Source organism: Tripterygium wilfordii, chromosome 4, assembly GCF_013401445.1.
Source record: "Tripterygium wilfordii isolate XIE 37 chromosome 4, ASM1340144v1, whole genome shotgun sequence".
In the NCBI taxonomy this organism is placed as follows: domain Eukaryota; kingdom Viridiplantae; phylum Streptophyta; class Magnoliopsida; order Celastrales; family Celastraceae; genus Tripterygium; species Tripterygium wilfordii.
The window spans coordinates 7,510,635-7,534,353 of NC_052235.1; the positions used below are offsets into that span (position 1 = coordinate 7,510,635).

The following is a 23,719-nucleotide window of genomic DNA, read 5'->3' on the forward strand; positions in this document are numbered from 1 at the left end:
ACCCTTACAACCCCTCGCAACACAACACATAAAAAGCTGTTTGGGCGTAAGAAAGCTGGTAGAGGCGTAGGGAGCGACTAGAGAAACAAGAATATGGCATCTCCGGGTCGAAGCCCCGAACTGAGACAAGACCCGGTCACGAAAAGGTGGGTTATTTTCTCTCCGGCCCGGGCCAAACGACCCACTGATTTCCAATCCAAGTCACCCGAAAACCCTGACCCAAACCCCAAGTCTTGCTTCTTCTGTATCGGCAACGAACATGAATGTGCTCCAGAGATTTTCCGGGTCCCTGATGACCCGAGCAATCCAGATTGGAAGATTAGGGTTATCCAGAACCTGTACCCTGCATTAAGCAGAGAGCTCCAGAATTCTGCTACGGTTTCTCAAAACTCCGACCCGGATGGATGCGATCATGTCGAATGGGGCCGGGTTCTGGATGGGTTCGGGTTTCACGACGTGGTGATTGAGGCTCCGGTGCACTCGGTGCAGCTGTGTGATCTAGAGCCGAGAGAGATTGGCGAGGTATTGCTAGCTTACAAGAAGAGGATCGATCAAATAGCGAGCTTCGAATCGATCAAATATGTGCAGGTATATTGTTTGCATAGATTGGGCTGGTTTGATAAAATTTATTTCAAATTATCAATTGCGGCCCTACAGGAGTTTGCTTGAATTCGTACTCTATTTGTTGGAGGACTTGTGCACTGATTATATTTCTAAAAGAACTATTCATTTTATTTCTTCATCGCTTCTAATGATTGAAATTTATTGGATTTGTGTGCTACTTGAGCTATTTTTGATGTCATACAGAGCTTTAATGACGGCTTGTTGAATTTTATTTTATGGCCCAAAACTTAAAAATTAGTAAGGTTGAAGATTAAATTGGTAATCTTTAGATTCTATGGTAGTCAATTATTTTGTTGAGAGTTCTGTATTTCATCTAAATGAAGTTGATAAATTATTTTACCTATGTTAGCAATATGTTACCATTGGAATGTTGTATGTTGCCTGCGGTTTTAGCATTGAATATCTGTTTTCCTATGGGATTATAGGCATTTCAGGTTCATTGTTTTAATACATTTTCTGCTTACCCATATGCAAGTAAATCTTTCTTTTGCCTTGGTTTCTCATTTCAGTTGTTGGAATCCATTAATCTACAGAGACCTCTCTATCTTCCTCTTCATGTTTTTAACTGAAGTATGTTCCCCCTCTAGTATAACTTAAAGGGGGCTTGAAAACGTGATTTTGATTTCCAAAGTTATTCTTAACCTATGAGTGTTGTTCTCGTACTTAGTTTGTGACCATTTTTGTGGTTCAGATTCCCATGTTTGTGTGCACATTTGTCTGTTGATCTTGCTTCGTTTTCTCATCATATAACCCACATCTATCTGCTATTTATTCGTTCCTTTTTTTTAATAAATGGAAAAGATGTTGATCAAACAACAAGAAGGTGCACAAGAGGAATTACAAGGAGGCTACAGAGATAGGCTAAATAACACCTATTGCAAATGCCAGAACACCCATATTTCCAAAGTGCTAAAATAAAACCATATGTTTTCTGATTTGGTTTTATGCTTGAAGGTTTTCAAGAACCATGGTGCTTCAGCTGGGGCATCATTGAGCCACTCACACAGTCAAATCCTGGCTCTCCCTGTTGTTCCTCCTAATGTTTCAACTCGACTTGATTGTATGAAAGAATACTTTGCTCGGGTTGGGAGATGCAGTCTATGTGAAGTTCAAGTGAAGGACATTCTAATTGACGAATCAAAACATTTCATATCAATTGTTCCTTTTGCTGCCACATTTCCCTTTGAGATCTGGATTATTCCTAGAACCCATTCTTCACATTTCCATGAGCTAGATTGTGAAAAGGTAATTGTCAATTTTACATTTGCCCAATTAGCAGCTTCATTACCAGGTGAAGCCATATCGTACATTCATAATACAATGCAAAAGAGACTGCTACTGACATAGTGTGTACTGTGTAGCATGTGCTACATGAGATTGAGTTTGCAGTTTGCACACTCGTGTCTGTATGATTGTGTTTAATACTTGTTAGAGTTTTCTCTTTTGAAACAGATTGAATTGACAAAAGGACATTTGGAATCATTAGTCAAGAGAGGACTCGATAGTTGTGTTTGATGCTTATAGTTCTACTATATACTTGTCTAATGCTCTACAATACTTGGAAATTGGTTTCTTTGAAGCTAACCAGGGCTTTTGGTTTTCTTAATGTTGTCAGGTATAAGATGGCATTGTTTATACTTTTATTATTGAGGTCATTGTCTTTCCATTTGTGCTCTAAAACTTGTAGAGAATGTAGGTCTTGATAAGTTGCAAAATCACAAAGTATTGAATGAAAAGAGCTGGAAAAACCATCGTTTATTTTTGTAGGTACTGGTAAATAGAAAAGAGAATGTCTTCAAAGGTTCTAGTAAATACTAATGCTATCATTGATGTGCCACTTTGCAGGCGGTTGATCTTGGCGGTATACTGAAGCTTGTGCTCAGAAAAATGTCTTTGCAGTTGAATAACCCACCATTCAACTTCATGATCCAGACTTCTCCCCTTCAGGTTTCGGCACCACAGTTACCTTACTGTCACTGGTTTTTACAGATAGTACCTCAGTTAACCGGGATCGGTGGATTTGAACTTGGAACTGGGTGTTACATAAATCCTGTTTTCCCAGAGGATGCTGCGAAAGTTTTGAGAGAACTTAATATTCCGGCGTAGGGATGAACTATTTACAATTGCATCCCATCATATTAAAATTACTTTTAGGTGATAAAAAAAAACCATTGAACCTTGTCGCATGATGGTCTCTTTATGCTTCTTTTGTACTGTTTATTTCTTTCCTGCGTCGTTTTTGCTGCTTCAACATAAATTATGTCACACAAGCAGATCTTACAAGTTCAGAAAGTCCTTGTGTTAGCTCTACATTCATCTCCTCTGCAGGGGTTTCATGGGAACCATACGACTATGGACTTTTGAAGATTAGTATTATGTGATTGGCATCTATGCTTTACAGTCATAGAAGGCAAATGCATAAAGCTGCTCAATGTTACTGAGTGTCTTTACATTTTGTTCTCTGGATGATGCAAGGTTTGAGCTGTTTATCAGTGTTGTAATAATGCAGATATTGGCAGAAAGTTGAACAAGACAGTGTCTTTTAATAATATTGACATGATATATTATCTTCTGGGATCCGGAAGAGGGCCGGCGTTAATAGATGTATTTTAACATTATGGTCATGATTCTCAAAATCCCAATCTAAATCTTAAGATTTTAAGATTCTAGATCAAGAAAATGATCCGGATAGATTTAAAATCTCAAATATGATAAGATCTATGGTCCCATCTTTCAATCTTACCAATTTTGTCGATACCCGTATAATTTTAACAAATCTTCCAGTCATGATTATGAGTTTTGTGTGGAAATTATGATTTTTTAAAATAACTTGTATAAAAATCTATCATCTATATAGAATATTATATTTTACTTATATTATTTTTATTTATTTTAAATTTTTGTAAAACCATTTAATCTTCTCGACTTTCCATCGAGCTTAGGTAAGATTTTGATTTTGACAAACTTGATTATGAGTATAATTATGTATTTCTTTTTTTTAAAACTAATTAAATTCATCCAAAAAAAAAGGAGTTTGTATCAAATATAAACAGACAGTAGATGAAATTTAAGGGGTTTAGTGCATATAGGTCACTGAAAGATACCCTTATTTACAATTAGGTCACCCAAAGAAAAAAGTTTCAAATTAGGCCACTCAATGTTCCAATTTTAAGCAATTAGGTCATTCTCGTACAATTCCAGTCAATTGATTATCGGAATTTGCTGACATGTAAGATAATTGTCACTGTTGAGGCAATGACATGGATTTTTAATGATGTGGCACATACATGTCATTTTGAATAAAAAACAAATGAAAAAAAAACCAGAAATTGAAATTCTCTGGTAATTGTTTGGGTTCTTCCCTAGTAGAAGAAGAACAGCAAGCCTAGAGCTAAAGAAAGGCTTCAAACCTAAAGAACCCACAAAACCACCGAAGAACCCCAACTCCAAAAGAAGCAGAAGAAGAACAACAATCCATCCAGCAAAAAAAAAAACACTCAGCAGATGAGAAATGAGAAAGCATATAACCTTAATGAAACCTTTAGGTCAAGTCCATTCGTGATTGCTTGCCAGAACCTCAACAATCGGAGACCTCAAAGGCGTGGCTTTGGTTCAAATCTAGACTATCAGAGGCCTCAAAAGCGTGGCTTTGGTCCAAATCTAGACTATGGTGATGTGGAAGGGAAGGTGGAGGCGGAGGGGGTTGGGTGAGGGGGTGATGGCTACTGTTCAGATCTGCCCATACCCTTCCTTGATTCTCCTTGTTGGAGTGGGTGGAGGTGGAGAGGAGGGTAGAGATGGAGTGGGTGGGGGCGGCAGAGAGGAGTTGATGAGAGAGGAGAATTTTTTTTCATATTTTTTTTTTTTCTTGATATATGCTACTTTACATTTTTATTTTAATTTTTATTTCCACATGGCATTTTTTGATTCCACATGACATTTTTTAATTTAATTTTATATCATATTTCGGCTAATTTGTGACATGTCAGCAAATTTCGGCGACTAATTGTTCGGAATTGGACTCTCATGACCCAATTGCTTAAAATTGGAACATTGAGTTACCTAATTTGAAATTTTTTTCTTTGGGTGACCTAATTGCCAATGGGGGTATCTTTCAGTGACCTATATGCACTAAACCCGAAATTTAAGTAACGTGTGTTTCATTTTTTGTAAAATATTAACTTGAAATCACTTCTATTTATATTTATCAAATTTTAATTTTTTTTAAAGATATTAATTATGAGAAATTCTTCAATGCGCACCTAAATTACGCACTTAAATACGTATCACTTTTTAAGGGCATGAATGAGTGAAATGATAAGTAATACCCATTGTTTTGGGTCTCACATATTTCAAATGAATGGTGAAAACCTAGGTGTGCATAAGAATTTTTTTTATTAATAATGGAATTACGCTAAGGTTAATTATTCTTTTTCGGTCTTCTTTAATCTTTATTCCTGCAATGCAGTTTGAGCAAAACGAAGAAAGGCAACCAACTAGCGGTGACTCGGTTGGTAATTAATTGGGTTAGGCATATCACATATGTGTTCTCAAGGCTCGAAGCAAATTTCACAATAGTATTTAAAATAATATATATATAATTAAAAAAAAAACAAACAAACGAAGAAAGGCATTACGCACCGTTTGGAGCGATTTGTATTTTTTAAAATGAAATTTCTAGGGCAGTCTGGGTTACAAAGGTTCAGCACTACTGGACTTCACACTTTACAGTTTACACACAGAGAAACCGTCTCTAGGGTTAGGGCATTACGTTCTCTGAACTTTGAAGAAGAAGAAGATTGGAGCTTGAGCGGGTCTCAGTGAGAGAAAAAGCATTAAAATGGTGTACTCAATGCAGCCGTATGGAATACAATCAATGCTCAAAGAAGGTCACAAGCACCTGTCGGGTCTTGACGAAGCCGTTCTGAAGAACATCGATGCCTGCAAACAGCTCTCTCAGATTACTCGCACCTCTCTCGGACCCAATGGTAAACGCTCTTTCTCTCTCTTAATTTAGTCTCCATTTTTTTCCCTTGACTGTGGTTTAGCAAATCATGCATAGCCTTGTACAGTTCAAAATCTGGATCAGGTTTCCTCTACTTGTCTTTATTTCTTTTGATATTTAAATTCTTCACTTTTTACTGCATCCTTAAGTTGGGCTGGAGCTGTGTATCCAGGAAGGTCGAGATGCTCAACATGTCAGTTTCAGCTGGTAGAATTGCATGTCCTATGTTTTTCCTTTCTGGACGACAAAAATAGAATCTTGCATTCAGTTTTATTTTTATATTACTTTAATTTCTCATGGAAGTTCGCTATCTATCGCTCCTGAGTAATAAATTCGTAGTTTGAACTGGCTTGAGAAATTTTGGCATCCCAGTGAAGTCGGCTGGATTCTTTTGATTAATCTGTGTGGATGATCTGGAAGAATCTCAGAATATGTGGGCGTCTTTTTACTGAAAATTAGATATCGTAAATGGGCTAAATCGTGCCACAAAGATTTTGTACCGAAATGTTACAGGAAAATGTCTGCCGCCAGTGAATTCGGCTGGATTTTGTTCTTTCGATGTATCGAGTTGCTTGAATTGATGAGGTTGTTTTCACTGTTCTGGGGGGAGAAGAAGGAAACAAATGAATAATGTGATAGTAAAGCCTTTCCTTACTGCTAGTAACTTTCAGGGCTGCCTAAAAGTTTAGCAGATAAATGAATGTCATGGTCATTAACATCCAATGCAGCTTTGTTGCTGTCTTCAGTTCAGTCCTTTGTCTAGCTGTGAACAAGTTTTTGGCTAATTGTAATTGGCGTTCATCTGACCATTATTTTTGTTCATAGGTATGAATAAGATGGTTATAAACCACTTGGACAAACTGTTTGTCACAAATGATGCTGCCACCATAGTTAATGAACTTGAGGTCCAGCATCCTGCTGCCAAAATTTTGGTTTTAGCTGCAAAGGCTCAACAAGAGGAAATCGGAGATGGTGCTAATTTGACAATTTCCTTTGCGGGGGAGATCCTTCAAATGGCAGAGGAGCTTATAAGGATGGGCCTGCACCCAAGTGAGATTATCATTGGATACACTAAAGCAATTAACAAGGTTTGTCTATACCATGCTAAGAAATTTTCATGACTGGTGTTATTAAATTAAATGTGCGTTTATGTTTAATATCCCTAATTTGTGTTTTGAAATGTTTTCAGACAGTTGAAATTTTAGATGAACTGGTTGAGAAAGATTCTGAAACGATGGATGTCAAGAATAAGGAGCAAGTTATTTCACGAATGAGAGCTGCTGTTGCTAGCAAACAATTTGGACAAGAAGACATTTTATGTTCACTAATTGCTGATGTAAATATGATTTGTATACTCGTGTAATTGAGAAATTATGTATTCCTGCTGTGATATTCATTTACAAGGTTTAGCTTCACTTAAATTTTCTTGTTTTTTAGGCTTGCATTCAAGTATGCCCTAAGAACCCAGCAAATTTCAATGTGGATAATGTACGGGTTGCAAAGCTTCTGGGTGGTGGTTTGAATAACTCTACAGTAGTTCAGGGTATGGTTTTGAAAAATGATGCTGTTGGCACCATAAAGCAAGTGGAGAAGGCAAAGGTTAGCACCCATTTTTCCACGTTCGCATGGTAGAGGACCGCATAATAGTGTAAAAATTATCTTTTTGATGCTGTAACTTTTTCAAAGGGCCAGTTTCAGATGGCTGTCATTGTCGTATTTGATGTAACTTCTATTTTTATTTCCATATGAAGGCAACGGTCTTTAAATTTCTGAAAGACAGTGGGATTTCTGTTATTAGCTGTTTGTGGCCTTAGGTCAGGAAAGAGGACAAGCCAATATACTCTCATATCTTAGGTGATGGACTTGATCAAATGCCCAGTTGTTCATCATTAAGTTCATTGTGCGTTGCTACTAGCAATTGTTATACCCTTTTTCTCTAAGCATAAATACATGATGTGTGTCTCGGTTCATTTATTGGCATTGTATCAACTGGAACCATTCGAAAAGAAATGAACTAGTGACACGAAAACAATCTGAAATGGGGGCAGTCCTGATCTCTGATGGGGATTGGGTTTAATTAGGGATATGTAGCCTCATTTTGATGTGGCCATGTGGACACTTAGTCACCTTTCTGGTCATTTGGGATATTCTACACTCTTCAGGACTTTGATGGAGCAGTTTTTCAATAATTTGAAATGCGATAATATAGGTGTTCGGTCTCTAGGATAAATACGGATTTAACTCATTCTGGTGTATGGAGATAGCTGAAATGGAAGCAAAATGAAGAGAAATTAACTTCGCTCTTTTTTTGTATATGGGATGGGAAATAGAAGCAAGCTTACTAGAAACAGTAAATGGGGAGACAGAAATAAGTATGTGATATGTGCTTGGACTTTTAGGAAAGTAAGGCACCACTGCTTTTCACGAGGAAAGACAAATACCATCTCATCAGATTAAATGTTTATGAATGCATATCATTATCATCGAAGCCTTGATTGAAAACAATTTTGGGGTTGGCGACATGATAAAAAAATGAGATTGCTTGCGTGTTGGTACAATTTGAAGGGATAGGGTTATATTTGATAGCAACAATGCCAATTATCTTTTAATGCAACCACATTTGGCCACGATATTGAGATAACTTTTAAATCCCAATAAATAATCTTGCTCTTGTTGAACTATGGTTATAGACTTATAGCTTTTGATGATATTTTTTGTTCATCTTTTTAAGTTTTTTTTTAGCATTGATTGATATTGGGGAGGCTTTTAATAGTAATAAAAGGTCAACCCTTGATAAAGTTCTTTTGCATTAGAAGAAAACGTAATGTGAGCCACTGTCTGAGAGTCCCACCAATTGTATGGAGTCTAACTGAATTGTGGGGAAGGATTTAGCTGTTGTTTTGTGAAGCCTAGGCTGCAATGGAGCAATCTTCCATAAACCAAGGCTTGCATATCAACAATACTACTACTTTTTCCTTCTTTTTTTTTCATAGAGGATCAACATTTAAAATCCTATTACACCATGTAACCATGTATTGCCAAATGAAGCTAATTATTGCTTTCAGTTTTTTTTTTTTTTTCAAATTTCAAGTGACGTTGATTTAGAATATACAAATTAATAATACGTAGCTGGCCTATTAGTTTTGCACCCTCCTTTTTTATTTTCAATCTGTATTGTTGTTGCTTTTCTATGTTTCCTTGAGGGATACTTTAATGAGTGGTTTTACCCTGTCATTATAACATTTGTTCATATGCTTGATTACTATGATGCCATACCCTTGATATTTTTTGCTCTTTTATATGGGTCCGGTATTAACTGTATTATTTGATTTATCCTTGTTTCTACACATTCTCAGGTTGCTGTGTTTGTTGAGGGTGTTGATACATCTGCAACCGAAACAAAAGGAACTGTCCTTATACAAAATGCCGAGCAGGTATATGTTGATGAATATATTATTTTAATTTCTTTCCTTTCCTGTACTGTTTTATTATTTTAATTTCTGTCCTTTCCTGTACTGTTTTGACATTAGAAGATGTAATTAAATTGCTAGCTTGCTGATACTGATGAGCATTGTTTGATTTGTTACTAATGATAGAATTGTCTTTTGTTGTCCTATCCTGGCATCTTGTAGCTAGAAAATTATTCGAAAACCGAAGAATCTAAGGTTGAGGAGCTCATCAAAGCAGTTGCAGACTCAGGTGCAAAGGTTATTGTCAGTGGAGGTGCTGTTGGAGAAATGGCATTACATTTCTGTGAGCGATACAAGTATGTTAAATTTTATTATCCTTTATGTTGTTTCATTGTTCTTTACTGTCTTTGCTTGAGTATGCAAACACAAAAATCAAAAATATTTTGACGGAATTCAGACTGGCATTGCTGTTTGTACTTTCTTGTTACCTTCTTCATTTGTTACCATTTCTAAATTTAAAGTTTTTGCTTGCAGACTTATGGTATTGAAAATTAGCTCAAAGTTTGAATTGAGACGATTTTGTCGGACCACGGGTGCTGTTGCACGTGTAAGCATCCTTTTATTTGACAATATATTCATTGTCCTTTGCTTGCATTGTAAGTTTGTAACACACTTTCTTTTCCTTGTCATAGTTGAAGCTCAGCCCTCCAAATCCAGATGACCTCGGATATGTTGATTCTGTTTCAGTGGAGGAAATTGGTGGTGTCAGGGTAAGTTCAAAGAAATTGAATGAGTCAGAGAATTTTTTTACCCCCTCCCTACAGTCTACACTCTAATTCTTTCATTCTCTTCCTTTTTTTTCCTGACATTTTCTCACACCAAATGTTATTTAGGTTATTGTTGTAAGAAATGGAAGTGATGGGAACTCTGTATCTACTGTGGTTTTACGAGGAAGTACCGATAGTATATTGGATAACCTTGAAAGAGCTGTTGATGATGGAGTTAATACATATAAGGTGACTTCTGTTATGACTACCCATTATTCCACCTTTTTGTTGCATGGTGATTTCTCTTATTATGGTAGAAGTGTAGTTTCCAGGCATGTTGAAGTGAGTATGTTTATTTTCTGCTTCAAATTCATTGGCACACTCACTTTATGCCTTTTCATCAGGCAATGTGCAGGGACAGTCGTGTTGTGCCTGGAGCTGCGGCTGCTGAAATAGAGTTGGCCAGAAGACTGAAGGAATTCTCTTTCAGGGAGATAGGGTAATCCCTTTCTTTGGTTTTCATTTTTTTGTCAAAGGAACGGGACAATCTTTTTCATCTTGGTCTTTTTTATTATGGCTTTATAATTCATAAAGTATGTGGTTCAGTAATTTTTGGAGTTATTAGATTGCTTGACAAGTTCTCATGCCTAGTTTTCTTTGCCGTTTTTCATTCTTACCAATATATTGTGAATTTGTGATGTTATCCTTGGTTGGTTTCCAGTGTCTGACGTGAACAGTGTGATGCTTGTATGTTTTTGGAGTTCGTACCTTGAATTATTACTTGACTTCTTAGAACTACTCACGGAAATGATCCTCCTAATGACCAAAAAAGAGAAAAATTAATGGTTGTAATGATTTAAATATTGCCTTTCTGATCCAGTACCTTTGTTTGATTCTGCAATGTTGGTTTGAAATTTGGGATGACTTAATTTTTAATACACAGCACCAAGTATTTTCTGTGAACCCTTATAATGAAGGATATTTATTGTAACATTTTCTTCCGTTAGTAGTCCAAACATGTTGGTTTGACCAGACTGCGAGAATCTGTTATGAATTTCGCCATGGTTTTGCAGATTGGATCAGTATGCAATTGCAAAATTTGCTGAAGCTTTTGAGATGATACCCACAACCTTGGCTGAGAATGCTGGGCTCAATGCGATGGAGATCATATCTTCACTTTATGCGGAACATGCATCTGGAAACACCAAAGTCGGGATCGACTTGGAGGAGGGTGCTTGTAAGGATGTCTCTGGTATGAACGTGTGGGACCTCTATGTCACCAAGTAAGCTGCTTCTTCCACTTTGAATTGTTCCGTCTTCCCAGCCGTGTTTGTGTGTTTTGGATAGACTTTCATAACTTCACTTTGTTTGAATTGTAATGGGTTATTGACAACTAATTTGCCAATGTTATTAGACGCCTGAGTAACGAGATGTTTGAACAACTAACAATAGGGTTGGTATAGAGTCTATAGACCTGTTGTTGGTTTGGCCAGTGTTGTTAGAATCGCATGAATCGCGATTCGATTCATGCGATTCGTTTCGACTTTTGACAAAAGCGATACGACTCGTTAGTTGAATCACATTGCTTAATGAATCATGCGATTCAAATTATTGAATCGCTCGGATCGTCTGAATCATCGATACAGACGATTCGGAGTCTCAGACGACTCATACATCGAGGAACATGACAAAAGACGGAAATCTGTGATATTATTATTTTTTAAATAAAAATAAAACGACGACATCGTTTTATCTGGTTTGGTCAAACTCAAAGCCTGATAAGACTTTCTGTGCTGTAATTGTAGTACACATACCACGTGGCCAATATGCTATAAGTGTCAATAAATACATGCCACGTAGACAGCAATTTTAGACAAAAGCATTCTTCGTTGCCAGTCCACTATACATGTGGATTCCACCTCACAAGAAACCTCCCACCCATCCTACCCTGCACCCACTAACCAATTTTAATCTGGAAACCCATCTAACGAAAAGTAATCTTTCCCTTCCAAGAACATTTTTATTTTGTGATGTATAATTTTTAGATTTTAGACTATACCAGACGTAATGTAATAAAATTCATTTTAGATTGTTATAAATCTATTTTTTAGTATCACCAACTTAATCTATATGAATATATATTTAATTTATATGAATATACATGTATTTTCTATATATTATTTTTAAGTGAATCTTACGATTCACGATTCAGAATTTTGGTCAATTGATTCATACGATTCGATTCGATTTGACAACCTTGGGATTGGCAACGTTAGGGTTGGAACGGCTAAAAAGGCATACCTGGTTTAAGATTCTTCAACACGGACTTGGCATATATTTTTCACATTGTGATTTGTTATCACACAGCAATATTGTTTCCTGAATCACGTTCATTGTGGTCTAGGGGTAAGGGCGGCTACAATTGACCAGCTAGTTGCAAGTTTGAATCCCCCTTCCCCTCGCTTTTAGAAGACATATTTATGATTGTGTGTTGTTTGTGGGGGTGTGTATTGCCGTTTGAGCTCACAGAATGTGGTGATGAAAGTGTTTTCTTATTTCACTCTCTGCTTTTGTCTTCTATTATGACACATGTAGGTTTTTGAGTAGGCAATGTTAGAAACTATTTAACAGGAAATAGTAATTTGTCTAGGGTTGATTCCAGATGAAACTATAATTGGTAGTATTAAGTTTTTGAAGTTAATAGTCATGCCATATATGAAGGAAAGCATACAAATTATTCTAATTTGGTGTTATTTTGCAGGTATTTTGCTCTCAAATATGCTGCCGATGCAGCTTGCACTGTGCTACGAGTAGATCAGGTAACCAAGTGAAATACTTGCCACTAACTTTACTCGGTTCCTTGCATCTTGTTGTGTAGTCATTGGTTTCTACGATACAAGTCTTATTGGACTTCTTAGCCATCATAACCTTCCAACTAAATTAACGGGTATATTTTTTGAAAATTATTTTATTTTTAAAATTTTGAGAAATTTTTCGTTCTATTAATTTTGACACCCTGTTTGAAGGAAAGTGTTTGAGAGAGAACTTTTTAGTCTTCATTTATTGCCATATGTTTGCGGCATGCTAAATTTTGAAGGTTGATCAAAGTGAATTTTCCGTTTTGTTGAAGTTCAAAAGTGAAAGCTTACTATCGTTATGAGTGAGCCAAAATCATTGAAGTCGCATTGCAGCCTTGTGTTTACTTCGTCCTTGTAAGCTTGTTTGTTGACTATGTTGTCACACTAATGGTATGCAGATTATAATGTCAAAACCTGCTGGTGGCCCAAGGCAAGATGCTGCACCCGGAGGCATGGATGAGGACTAGCCTTTTGCTTCACTCATCAAATAATCAGTTTCATTTTGCTTGTAATCCTTTTTGTGGTTGGTTTAGCATCGGTTGTTTTCTTCTCCGATGCCAAAAACTTTTTTTTAATCAATTTTGTTCACAATCAAGAAATAGGAAACGATTCATGCTTGTATATGCTATGCTACTTCTCTAATCGTTCGCAAAATTGGAGGTTATGTTGTCATTTTTGAAAATCTGATGACTTTCCTTTAATGGATTCCTTCTGGGTACTTTTTTTGTATGTAAATGTGTAACATTATTATCATTTGAAAGTAAAGAATAGAAGTTAAAGTATGGGAGTGAGTACTTTATCTGCACTGGTCCTAGCGCTATCTTGGTGCCAGTGGAACTAGAACCTGGTGAGGCTGGGAGAGGAGCACAGGTCATTGAGCCTGATAATTTGTAATTACATCTGAACTTTATAGAACCCAAAATTCAGTTTCCTACATTTTTCCAATCCCAAACTTGGATTTGTTCTCTAGAAATAAAGAAAATATCTACTGAGAAAAAAATTGTGCTTGATAGCTTTACACACAGATTACGAAATCTCTGTTTGTAACCAGGACCACACAAGCTGAATCATTAAATTAGTGGGTTAGATCTTGTGGAAAAAGGCTTCTATTTTAGCAAAAACAATTCCATGGCTCTAGTGAAGTTAATGTGTTTTCTGCGACAGCAAATTGCTATTAAAAAAATCTTAAAGGACTCGACATCGACACTAATTCTGATACAAAAAGGTCCAGAGGAATTACATACAACAAAAATGAGAAAATTAAGTTGGTACAAAATGACGAGGTTCATCCTGACCATGCATCCATGCAAAACAGAAAACTGCAAGTAGAACAAATAAGAGACCAAATACCCATCCAGCAGATGGCTTCCAGTTCAACTGGGCCTTCTCAATGGAAGTCCTTTCAGTTTCACTTTTATTTTCAGGAGCTTCGCGAGAATCTTGGACATCACCTTCAACACAAGCATTGTCACTTGATGATACCGACTCAGAAACACTTTCCAACTGCTCATCACCAGCACAAATGTTCCCATTCTCTCTCACCTTGCAATTTTCGTCATGCAGAAAACCATTTTGATGAAAGCTTGGGCTGTCCTTGTACTTGCTTGAGGATGGACTTCTGAACCTGCTGGTTTGTTTCTCTGAGAAGTCTGAGTTCATATCACCAGGATCCTGAAGAGAGTGAATAAGCTTCCTTGGAGTTGTGAATAAGTTACTGTCATCGAAATTAACACGAGAGCGTGACCTCTGAAGCACAAAAGAGAGACAGCGTATGTGAGTTTGATTAATGATCAGAAACAATACAGAAATAAAAAAACAACAAAAATGTAGTTTATAAGATTTTTGAAGCATCAAAATGATTCTTTTTTAAACTTGACATGGAAGTACTTGTGTTGTTAGCATGATACCACCAAAATATGTAAATAAAACAACTAATACGAAAAATAAGCATGGCTCCACTGGATGATTTTATGCCAACTCTCGCATCCTTAATCTATAGATATTCCTGAGGCTGCATATAGCAAATGCATTCTACACATTAGTGTGAATTTGAAATCAGTAAGTACATTGCACAAGTTACAGACATATCCGAAGAAAATACTACAAAGTTAAGAATCATAGCATCATTTCACCTATGACATTTTTACATTATCATGCAAAACCAGCATTAGCATTCTTAGGGCAGTATGTAGCAAATGCATCTTTCAAAGAACTGGACCTAGAAAATTCAGCAAATGAGAACAGATTGAAAGTTCAATATCCTCTAAAGAGGTTAGCAGTAACAAGATTCTTTTTCTGTACGTAAAATTCAGTAATCAGGATGTGATTTTTCTTTTTCACAACTAAGATCACCACAATGATTCTTGCCTACTAAAAGCTAACATCAACATGGCCCCTCCAAGCAAAATCTATGGTTTGAACCCTGAAATAAGTAATTTCTGTGACATAATGAGAATTTTACCTGAGGACTAGGAGTACAACTTCGAGGTAGCCCATTTCTAGGATTTCTCTGCGAGAATCCAGCAAATTCTTCTGTGAAATTCTCTCCATAATCAGTAAGTCCATGGCACCTAGAGTTCTCAGAAAATGCATTAGAGATGGGACTTCCCTGAGCCAACTCAGAGAACAAACCATCCTTAAGAGATATATCTACCCCTCCATTCTCGTAGCTCCAGAGCTTCCGATTCACGCTTTGTCGGTCATATCCCATGTTATGAGAAGCCTGTGTAGACGAAATAGGTGATTCGACCAGAGAGTCATATTCGATAAAGGAATCAAGGGTTTGTGATTCATGTGAGATAGACACTGGAGATAGATCACCAGAAGTCCAGGTGTTTCTCCTCCTACTATGGCCTCTCCTACCAAAGTTTGAACCAGTGACCGAATAGCAGCCCTTCTCAAGTTTTGATTCTTTCTCTGAACCAATTTTCTTTGCAGTCTGCAAGGCTTCAAAAGCTGCCCCTCTGACATAAGCCATTTGATCAGATTGACATTTCTCCATCTCCTCAATTATCAAGTCAAGCTCTGAAAATATACTACGTGGGTCTAAGCACCTCATCAGAAAATTCACCATATGAATTGCAGACAACCGCTTCTGAGAATTCCCTTCAACAACCCCAGCATTCAATATCCGTAAACCTGATTGTATTAGCAATCTTGCATATGCTTCAACAATAAGAGCATTGTGCTTCGCCAGAGCCATAGCCAACCCAATATGAGAATTGGTTTGAGAGGATTTCTCCTCCAGAGCCCCAGCCACATTCTGGCAAACTCTATTCACCATCTCATCTGATGCAAACCGCCAATTATCTGCATCAACAAGAGACTTTAAGCAAAGGGCAGCCCCAGAACTTAGGCTCTCTTGGGAACCCAAGAGGGAATCTGAGAGAGGATTACAAAGAGAGTGGATTATGTGTCTCTTCTTGTCCTCAGGTGTAGTTGGGTCAATCCCATATCTTGCAATAGCCGGGACAACCTTTGAGCATGCTTGTTGAAGAGGAAAAGACCCTGCGCTGGAAGCCAAAGTCTTGATAATGGTTGCCATGATGCTATCTATTTGAGGAACAATATTAGGCCCATGGACCCGAGCTAGAACTTCATAGAGTGAAATTGTATACTCCCCTGATACAGAACCAGAATCTTTGGTCTCGGAAACTTGTGCAAGAAAGACTGGTATTGCCTTAGAATCCAAGTCTTTCACATATGACTTCAGTGCTTTCATAGCTAATTTACGACTATAAGCATCTTTGCGGAGATTTGCTAATTCTCGACTCAGTACTGGGCTGAGATTTCTACCCATTTTTGAGAACCTGAAGACAATGAGCAACAAAGACAATACTGATTTGCATCCTTCAATTGTGAATTCCTGATGTTGAAATACACCAACAATTTCTTTCCTTTGTTTATCAAAACATTGACTATATGATTAGAACTATTTACATAATTCTCTGTAAAAAGGATGAAAAATGTACTTATTACTTCTATTGAATCTCAGCTAAGCCAAAGCATAAAGTGTGAGTCTTTCATATTTAAACACCTAGCAAACTTGAAACAGCATGTGTAACTTAGATTTTGTATCAAACTCATGGAAATGAGCTAAATGACTAATGTTATTAGAAATTGAAAAGCACAAAGCAACCGTCTTTATGAATAAATTTAAAAAGAATGACATCATGAAGTGGTTTTCTCAAATCTGTGCAAAGATCACGCATTTGCATCAAGAAAACCAAAGAAAAACACACACACACAAAAATGAATCTAAAAAACCATAATTTCAACACAAAATCTAGAGAACACAAAAAGGATCTACATTTTGTAACACCAAACTTGCTCTGTGAGAGAGTTCATTCAAAAAGAGGAAAAGGAAACTAAACTCTAATTCGCAAATGGGTAGCTCAGATTCGGTACAGAAACAGCGCACAAATCATAAGGAAACCAAAAGCTCAAAACATAATCGAAATCTCAAAACCCACCTCTGTTCTCAGCTCTTTATTTCTTCTTCCTCTTCTTCTTGCACCCCCTAGCAAATCTCCCCGATCTGAGGAATAGAAGAGACTCCAAATCTCCGAATCCAAGTTCCACAACTAATAATAAACCAAACCCACAAAAAACATCCAAAAAAAAAAAGGGAAACAAAACGAAATCAAAGGCACGAAAAAAATTTTGGGGCGTTAATTTATCGGTCGGAAAAACAGAAAAGAGAGGAGATTTGGGTATGTAAGTGTTAATGGGGTTTAGGGTTTTCTGAATTTTCATTGAATGTAGCCCATCGTTTTATGAGCTGTATGTATTGTCCGCTTTCTTTCTTTTTTTTGTATTTACATGGGTGAAGTGTACTCAGAGAGACGGATTGAGAAATTCAAATCTCTTTCCCTTAATCCCGCCGCTATCCCTTCTTTTACTCGGCCCCACTCTCTATTCGTTCTCTTTGACTATTCTACCCTTTAATTTCAACTACCGAATCAAAAAAAAAAGTTCTCCCTCCAAGAATATGTTATCCTTTCCCGCCCTTTGTTCCTTTGGAAATTCAAAAGTTTCAATAATTTTAGTAAATTACTGATGCATAGATTTCTCAATAATATTATTCACTTTGTATTATTTAGTATTTGATGATGGGCTAGTTTGGTAAAGTATTTACAAAGTAGCATATATGTCAGTAGAAATGATGGTAGTAGAAATGTTAGACAATTTTAGTAGCAGATATGCTGCCTGAATGCTGGGTAGGTGTTTGGTTGAACTTTTACTGTTAACATTTGTGTTGTGTAGCATATTGTGATAAATTACGTGTAGGGGTATTTTATATGTTAATTGTATACGCTATATCCAAACATACAAATTAATTTATAAATTTAATATAATGAATTTAATTAAATTCAAGATAATAATAAATTATAAATTAATTAATCAATTTAAATAAATTTAATTTATTTATTTAATGGGAAGGATTTTAATAACAATATTCCTTCATAAGTGGAAAAAATTTTACTTGCACATTTTTTTTGTCTTAACGTGAAGGGCATAATAGGAATTAAGTGAAATTAATGGGGACAAATGAGTCATAAACCGTGAAATGCTAGCAAAATGGTTCAAAATAGTAGCATTAGAAAAGTAGCCTAAAATGCTGCAAAACAGTCCCTCGAATTACCGGTCCGAAATTGTTATTTGGCTATCACCTAGCATTTATACTAGCAAGTAGTATAAATGCTGGTAAAAAATCTCAACCAAACAGCCCCGATATATTAGATTTGTTTGACTTTGTTCTTAATGAGCCCAACTATTAATAGTAGAAACTCACAGGTCAAAGCACAACTCACCAAACTCATGAAAAATGTCTTAATATAAATAAGGGGTGGACTTCGTTTAATAAACCACTCGGTTGGGTCAAATCCAACGAATGTGGGATTTTCCATTCTTCATGCACAACCCTAACTCTTCTTATCTCATATTATTTGTTATCTTCCATTAGGCACCTGGCAATTCCGCATCTAAGATGACTGAATTAGAAAATAGAGATTTAGTTTGCACGGGGCCCACTAAGAGAAGGTTTAGTGTGGTAAAAATATCCGAAACAACTTTTACAATGATAATCTCGTAGTTATAACTAGATTTGAAGGTGTTTTTGCAATTAAAATCGACAAGACCAAATACTAAGATCGTACGATTTCATCAATTTTACGATTTTGAATCAATCCGAATCATTTTGTTGATATAATTTATGATCTAGATCGTGATTTTAACAACCATGCTCTTGACTTGCATTTGTGCAAGAGGGTTGGGTCGGAGTGGTCTTGGCTCAACTATACACATATATAAATGGACATACAAATATATATGTATATATATAGATATACATGAGATACAAATATGTAATGATACAACTGTAAAATTTTGTAGTCAAAATACCAAATTTAAGATGATATTAGGATTCTATGTTTTTTGAGGATTTTCATTATCAAGTAATCTGATTACACTATAGTTTTACATAATGAAAACCAAACATTGAATTGCAACCGGATCCAATTAGTATTACCATGGCAAAACCAAGCCAGCCAAACAGGGCCTAAAAGTTGCATAATCATTGATATTGGGCTTAGGGTGTTAATTCCTTGGGCCTACTATTTGGGCTATACAAGAACCCATGATCCTTTTCAACAGAAATTTGAAATATTGGAATTTTCAAAGGAACGGACAGAAATACTCTTCAACAAAGGAAGCAAACCCCACAGTGCACATGATACATGCGTATTGAAATCCATGAAACTATGAAACTTACCCAGATTTCTCTTCGTGGTTCATTCTCATACACGAATCCTTTTCACTTCCCCCGCAGATTATCTACGCAAGTCACTGTCAACCGCATCCAGAACAACCAAAAGGTAGTGCAAACTTCAATGTTAATTGTTTATCAAATTTCTACGCGAGACCCACAATTGAAAGTGTACTTGGTTGGTTCTTATCAGTTTTAATTTTGGATTTTTCGTTATTTTGCAGCTGATTCACGGGAATTTGAGCAGATTGAGGTTTGCTTCGTTTAGCACTGCGGCCGCATCTCACGTGTTTGATGAATTTCCTCTTCAAGATAACGATGGACATGCCAACGGATTGGTTTTTTTAAATTTAATGGAAGAGAGTGGAGTTCGAGCAAATTCTCATACATTTTTATGGCTACTGGAGGGGTGTTTGAAATCTGGGTCTTTGGTGGATGGAAAGAAGCTGCATGGGAGGATTTTGAAGGTGGGTTTTGATAGAGAGCAAATTTTATTTGACAAAATTCTGGATATCTATCTCGCTGGTGGTGATTTAGATGGCGCAGTAAAGACTTTTGATGATATGCCTAATAGAAGTGTATTCTCTTGGAATAAGATGATTTCTTTTTTTGCTGTGAAGAAATTGGCTAGTAGAGTAATGTGTCTCTTTTACGGAATGCTATTGGAAAATGTGTATCCAAATGAAGCTACATTTGCTGGTGTTTTGAGGGCCTGCAGTGGTGGTACCGTTGGTTTTGACTTCGTTGAGCAGATTCATGCTAGGATTTTTTATCATGGTTTTGGCAGTAGTCCAATTGTATGCAATCCATTAATATATTTGTATGCAAAAAATGGCTTCGTAGACTCTGCTAGAGGTATTTTTAATAAATTATCTATGAAGGATAGTGTTTCTTGGGTGGCTATGATCTCAGGGCTATCACAAAATGGAAAAGAAGAAGAAGCTATCCTTACATTCTGCCAGATGCACACGTCTGCAGTGTTCCCAACACCTTATGTTTTATCAAGTATTTTAAGTGCTTGCACTAAAATAGAGTTTTTTGAGACGGGAGAGCAGCTTCATGGTCTTGTTTTCAAATTGGGATTTGCCTCTGAGACATACGTTTGCAATGCTCTTGTAACTTTGTATTCCCGATCTGGGAACGTAATGTTGGCAGAATACATTTTCAGCCAAATGCAGTGCAAGGATGGAGTTTCATATAACTCACTGATATCTGGGTTAGCATGGCAGGGTTTCAGAGATAGAGCTCTAGGTTTGTTCAAGAATATGCAGCTTGATTGCAGGAAACCGGACTGTGTTACCCTAGCAAGCCTCTTGAATGTCTGTGCTTCAATTGGTGCTCTTTTTAAGGGAAAACAACTCCATTCATATGTAATAAAAGCGGGAATGTCTTCAGATATTATCATTGAAGGTGCTCTACTTGATCTTTATGTGAAATGCTCTGATATAGAAACAGCTCACAATTTCTTTCTCACAACTGAGACAAAGAACGTTGTTCTATGGAATGTAATGCTAGTTGCTTATGGACTTTTGGATAATTTAAGTGAATCATTTCAGATATTTAAACAGATGCAGATTGAAGGATTGGTACCTAATCAGTTCACCTACCCTAGTATCTTGAGAACTTGCACCTCATTGGGAGCTATTGATCTTGGAGAGCAGATTCACTGTCAAGTCACAAAAACTGGCTTTCAATGTAATGAGTATGTTTGTAGCGTGCTTATAGATATGTATGCCAAGCTTGGACAACTAGATACTGCAAGGACAATCCTTAGGAGACTCAAAAAGGACGATGTTGTCTCTTGGACAGCGATGATTGCAGGGTATACACAGCACAATTTGTTTGCTGAAGCTCTTATACTTTTTCAGGAAATGCTAAGCCGGGGGATTAGATCGGATAATATAGGACTTTCTTGCGCAATCAGTGCCTCCGCTGGTATTCAATTACTCAACCAAGGACAACAAATTCATGCCCAATCATATGTCTCCGGCTATTCAAATGACCTTTCGATTGAAAATGCACTTGTCAGCCTTTATGCTAGATGTGGAAAAATAAAGGAAGCAAAGTTAGCATTTGACAGGATAGATGCTAAAGATAATATATCATGGAATGGTTTGATATCTGGACTTGCACAGAGTGGATATTATGAGGAAGCATTGCAGGTCTTTGCTAACATGAATACAGATGGATTACAGGCTGATTTATTCACATTTGGATCTGCAGTTAGTGCTGCTGCTAATTTAGCAAATATAAAGCAAGGGGCAACGATTCATGCCATGATTATAAAAACTGGTGTTGATTCAGAAAATGAAGTTTCAAATGCTTTAATCACATTGTATTCAAAGTGTGGTGACATCGGTGATGCAAGGAGAAAGTTTTATGAAATTCCTGTGAAAAACGAGATATCTTGGAATGCTATCATCACAGGCTATTCTCAACATGGATTTGGTATTGAAGCCGTTAAACATTTTGAGGAGATGAAACAGGTAGGCTTAAAACCAAACCATGTTACTTTTATTGGTGTTTTATCGGCCTGTAGTCATGTAGGTATGGTGAATGAAGGACTTGGCTACTTTGAGTCCATGAGGAAAGAATATGGCTTGATGCCTAAACCTGAACATTACGTGTGCATTGTTGATCTTCTAGGTCGGGCTGGTCTTCTGAGTCGTGCAAAAAAATTTATTGAGGAGATGTCAATTGAACCTGATGCAATGATATGGAGGACCCTATTAAGTGCTTGTTCAGTTCATAAGAACATGGAAGTGGGAGAATTTGCTGCCAACCATCTTCTAGAGCTGGAACCTGAAGATTCAGCTACTTATGTTCTTGTATCAAACATGTATTCTGTTTCTGGCAAATGGGATTCTAGAAATCAGGCAAGGCAAATGATGAAAGAAAGAGGTGTCAAAAAAGAACCGGGTCTTAGTTGGATTGAGGTTATGAACAAAGTCCATGCATTCTTTGTTAGCGATCGGCTCCATCCAATAGCTGATAAGATATATGAATTCTTGGACGACTTAAATAAGCGAGCAGCTGAGATTGGATATGTGAAAGACAGTTATAGCCTTTTGAATAACTTAGAGCAAGAGCAAAAGGAGTCAACCATGTCCATTCACAGTGAGAAATTGGCTATTGCTTTTGGCCTCCTTAGTTTGCCTGATGCAATCCCCATACGTGTGATGAAGAATCTTCGTGTTTGCAATGATTGCCATAATTGGATTAAGTTTGTGACTAAAGTTTCAAATAGGGCCATTGTAGTACGAGATGCACACCGTTTTCATCATTTTGAAGGTGGTCTATGTTCATGTAGAGATTATTGGTAAAAGAAATTTGCACGATGGTCGGGAAAAAGTATTTTATGGAGGCCTGAAAATGCACTCATTTTTCAGAGGAGTACTGTATCCTCTGCCAGTTCAGATCTTGCAGATGCATATGGTAACAGTTCAAGCTTTTAGTCCTTTTTTTTTCTTTAGTTGCTGTACTTAACATTCATATTATATTAGTATGAATATTTACAGATCCAATTGGCAATTTTTCTCCTCGGAGCTTGTCATCTCCTACTTATCTATTTGCCTCAAGTTGTTGGAGATTTGTACTAACTTGAATCATTCCCATTGCTGTGTTCCTCAGTTCTTGAAGTTCCTGTCCACTATTTCCAACTAACCAAGGAATTGGCCGCATCAGTGATAGCAACTCATGAAGGATGGTGCGGAGATTTTGTCCTTCTCTTTGAAGATTTGAAAAGTTAGGCTTTCGGGAGACCTTTTCATCTCTGGTGCCAAAACTGATCCTGTTGCTAACATTTTGGAGCTCAGCAGGATTATTGCTGTGGAAGAAACTGTACACGATATATGTCTATGCAACCAGATCAGAGTGTCATGATTACTTGTTAAGTTCTAGACAATTCGACATTGTAGATTTTACACGTCATTTTCTTGAATTGAATCTGAAGATGCATCGACTTATGTTTCTTTCATCTATACACTTGGTTAGTTGGTTGCGAATGAGGCTGCAGGAATCAGAGGAGGCAAATTGTGAAAAATGGGGGTGCAATAAAGTAGCTGGATACAAACTAAGAACTCAGTTCTTGTATTGTTTTTCACAGATCGACTCTGTCAACCAGTCGATAGGATGTATGGGATTCTGTGGGATCTGAATAAAAGGACCAAATAAGGTTCTTCTTTGCCAGAATGTTATAGTCTTTTGAATGACATAGAGCGAGGCAAAAGGACTCAAATATTTATACATGGTGAGAAACTGCCCATGGCTCTTTAGTGGTATTTGATTTC

The 23,719-nt window shown here is 36.9% G+C and overlaps 4 protein-coding genes across 5 annotated transcripts; 3 read left to right on the forward strand and 1 right to left on the reverse strand.

Annotated features, from left to right (window-relative positions):
- The first annotated feature begins 40 nt into the window (after positions 1-40).
- LOC119997972 (ADP-glucose phosphorylase) lies at positions 41-3,203 on the forward strand. The gene is made up of 3 exons (XM_038845220.1): positions 41-588; positions 1,579-1,869; positions 2,470-3,203. Exons 1-3 carry the CDS (start codon positions 94-96, stop codon positions 2,728-2,730), a joined length of 1,047 nt encoding a protein of 348 aa, XP_038701148.1. The 5' UTR covers positions 41-93; the 3' UTR covers positions 2,731-3,203.
- Positions 3,204-5,313: 2,110 nt separating this feature from the next.
- LOC119995929 (T-complex protein 1 subunit theta-like) lies at positions 5,314-13,393 on the forward strand. The gene is made up of 13 exons (XM_038842405.1): positions 5,314-5,612; positions 6,455-6,717; positions 6,819-6,965; positions 7,067-7,228; positions 8,986-9,063; positions 9,262-9,395; positions 9,574-9,646; positions 9,732-9,809; positions 9,933-10,055; positions 10,211-10,305; positions 10,880-11,089; positions 12,568-12,625; positions 13,063-13,393. The coding sequence occupies exons 1-13, from the start codon at positions 5,465-5,467 to the stop codon at positions 13,129-13,131; spliced, it is 1,638 nt and encodes a 545-aa protein (XP_038698333.1). The 5' UTR covers positions 5,314-5,464; the 3' UTR covers positions 13,132-13,393.
- Positions 13,394-13,797: 404 nt separating this feature from the next.
- LOC119995970 (protein SINE1-like) lies at positions 13,798-17,434 on the reverse strand. Its single transcript, XM_038842453.1, has 3 exons — positions 17,137-17,434; positions 15,126-16,473; positions 13,798-14,410 (listed from the first exon to the last, which is right to left on the reverse strand). Exons 2-3 carry the CDS (start codon positions 16,461-16,463, stop codon positions 13,925-13,927), a joined length of 1,824 nt encoding a protein of 607 aa, XP_038698381.1. The 5' UTR covers positions 16,464-16,473; positions 17,137-17,434; the 3' UTR covers positions 13,798-13,924.
- Positions 17,435-19,398: 1,964 nt separating this feature from the next.
- On the forward strand, positions 19,399-23,680 carry LOC119996553 (pentatricopeptide repeat-containing protein At4g13650). 2 transcript variants are annotated; one of them, XM_038843228.1, is made up of 4 exons: positions 19,399-19,539; positions 19,655-22,865; positions 23,061-23,318; positions 23,446-23,680. In XM_038843228.1, the coding sequence occupies exons 1-2, from the start codon at positions 19,402-19,404 to the stop codon at positions 22,751-22,753; spliced, it is 3,237 nt and encodes a 1,078-aa protein (XP_038699156.1). In that variant the 5' UTR covers positions 19,399-19,401; the 3' UTR covers positions 22,754-22,865; positions 23,061-23,318; positions 23,446-23,680. The 2 variants fall into 2 exon arrangements, with proteins under 2 accessions (XP_038699156.1, XP_038699155.1); XM_038843227.1 differs by lacking the exon at positions 23,446-23,680 and having other exon boundaries at positions 23,061-23,414.
- Positions 23,681-23,719: the final 39 nt, after the last annotated feature.

Bases quoted from the DNA above. Each gene is read 5' to 3' on its own strand.
- LOC119997972 (XM_038845220.1), top strand. From the start codon at position 94: ATGGCATCTCCGGGTCGAAGCCCCGAACTGAGACAAGACCCGGTCACG. The intron at 589-1,578 runs GTATATTGTTTG...TTATGCTTGAAG, and splicing joins AATCGATCAAATATGTGCAG to GTTTTCAAGAACCATGGTGC. The intron at 1,870-2,469 runs GTAATTGTCAAT...GCCACTTTGCAG, and splicing joins ATGAGCTAGATTGTGAAAAG to GCGGTTGATCTTGGCGGTAT.
- LOC119995970 (XM_038842453.1), bottom strand. From the start codon at position 16,463: ATGGGTAGAAATCTCAGCCCAGTACTGAGTCGAGAATTAGCAAATCTC. The intron at 14,411-15,125 runs GTAAAATTCTCA...TTTGTGCTTCAG, and splicing joins GTTGTACTCCTAGTCCTCAG to AGGTCACGCTCTCGTGTTAA.
- LOC119996553 (XM_038843228.1), top strand. From the start codon at position 19,402: ATGCGTATTGAAATCCATGAAACTATGAAACTTACCCAGATTTCTCTT. The intron at 19,540-19,654 runs GTAGTGCAAACT...GTTATTTTGCAG, and splicing joins GCATCCAGAACAACCAAAAG to CTGATTCACGGGAATTTGAG.
- LOC119995929 (XM_038842405.1), top strand. From the start codon at position 5,465: ATGGTGTACTCAATGCAGCCGTATGGAATACAATCAATGCTCAAAGAA. The intron at 6,966-7,066 runs GTAAATATGATT...CTTGTTTTTTAG, and splicing joins TATGTTCACTAATTGCTGAT to GCTTGCATTCAAGTATGCCC. The intron at 9,647-9,731 runs GTAAGCATCCTT...TCCTTGTCATAG, and splicing joins CCACGGGTGCTGTTGCACGT to TTGAAGCTCAGCCCTCCAAA.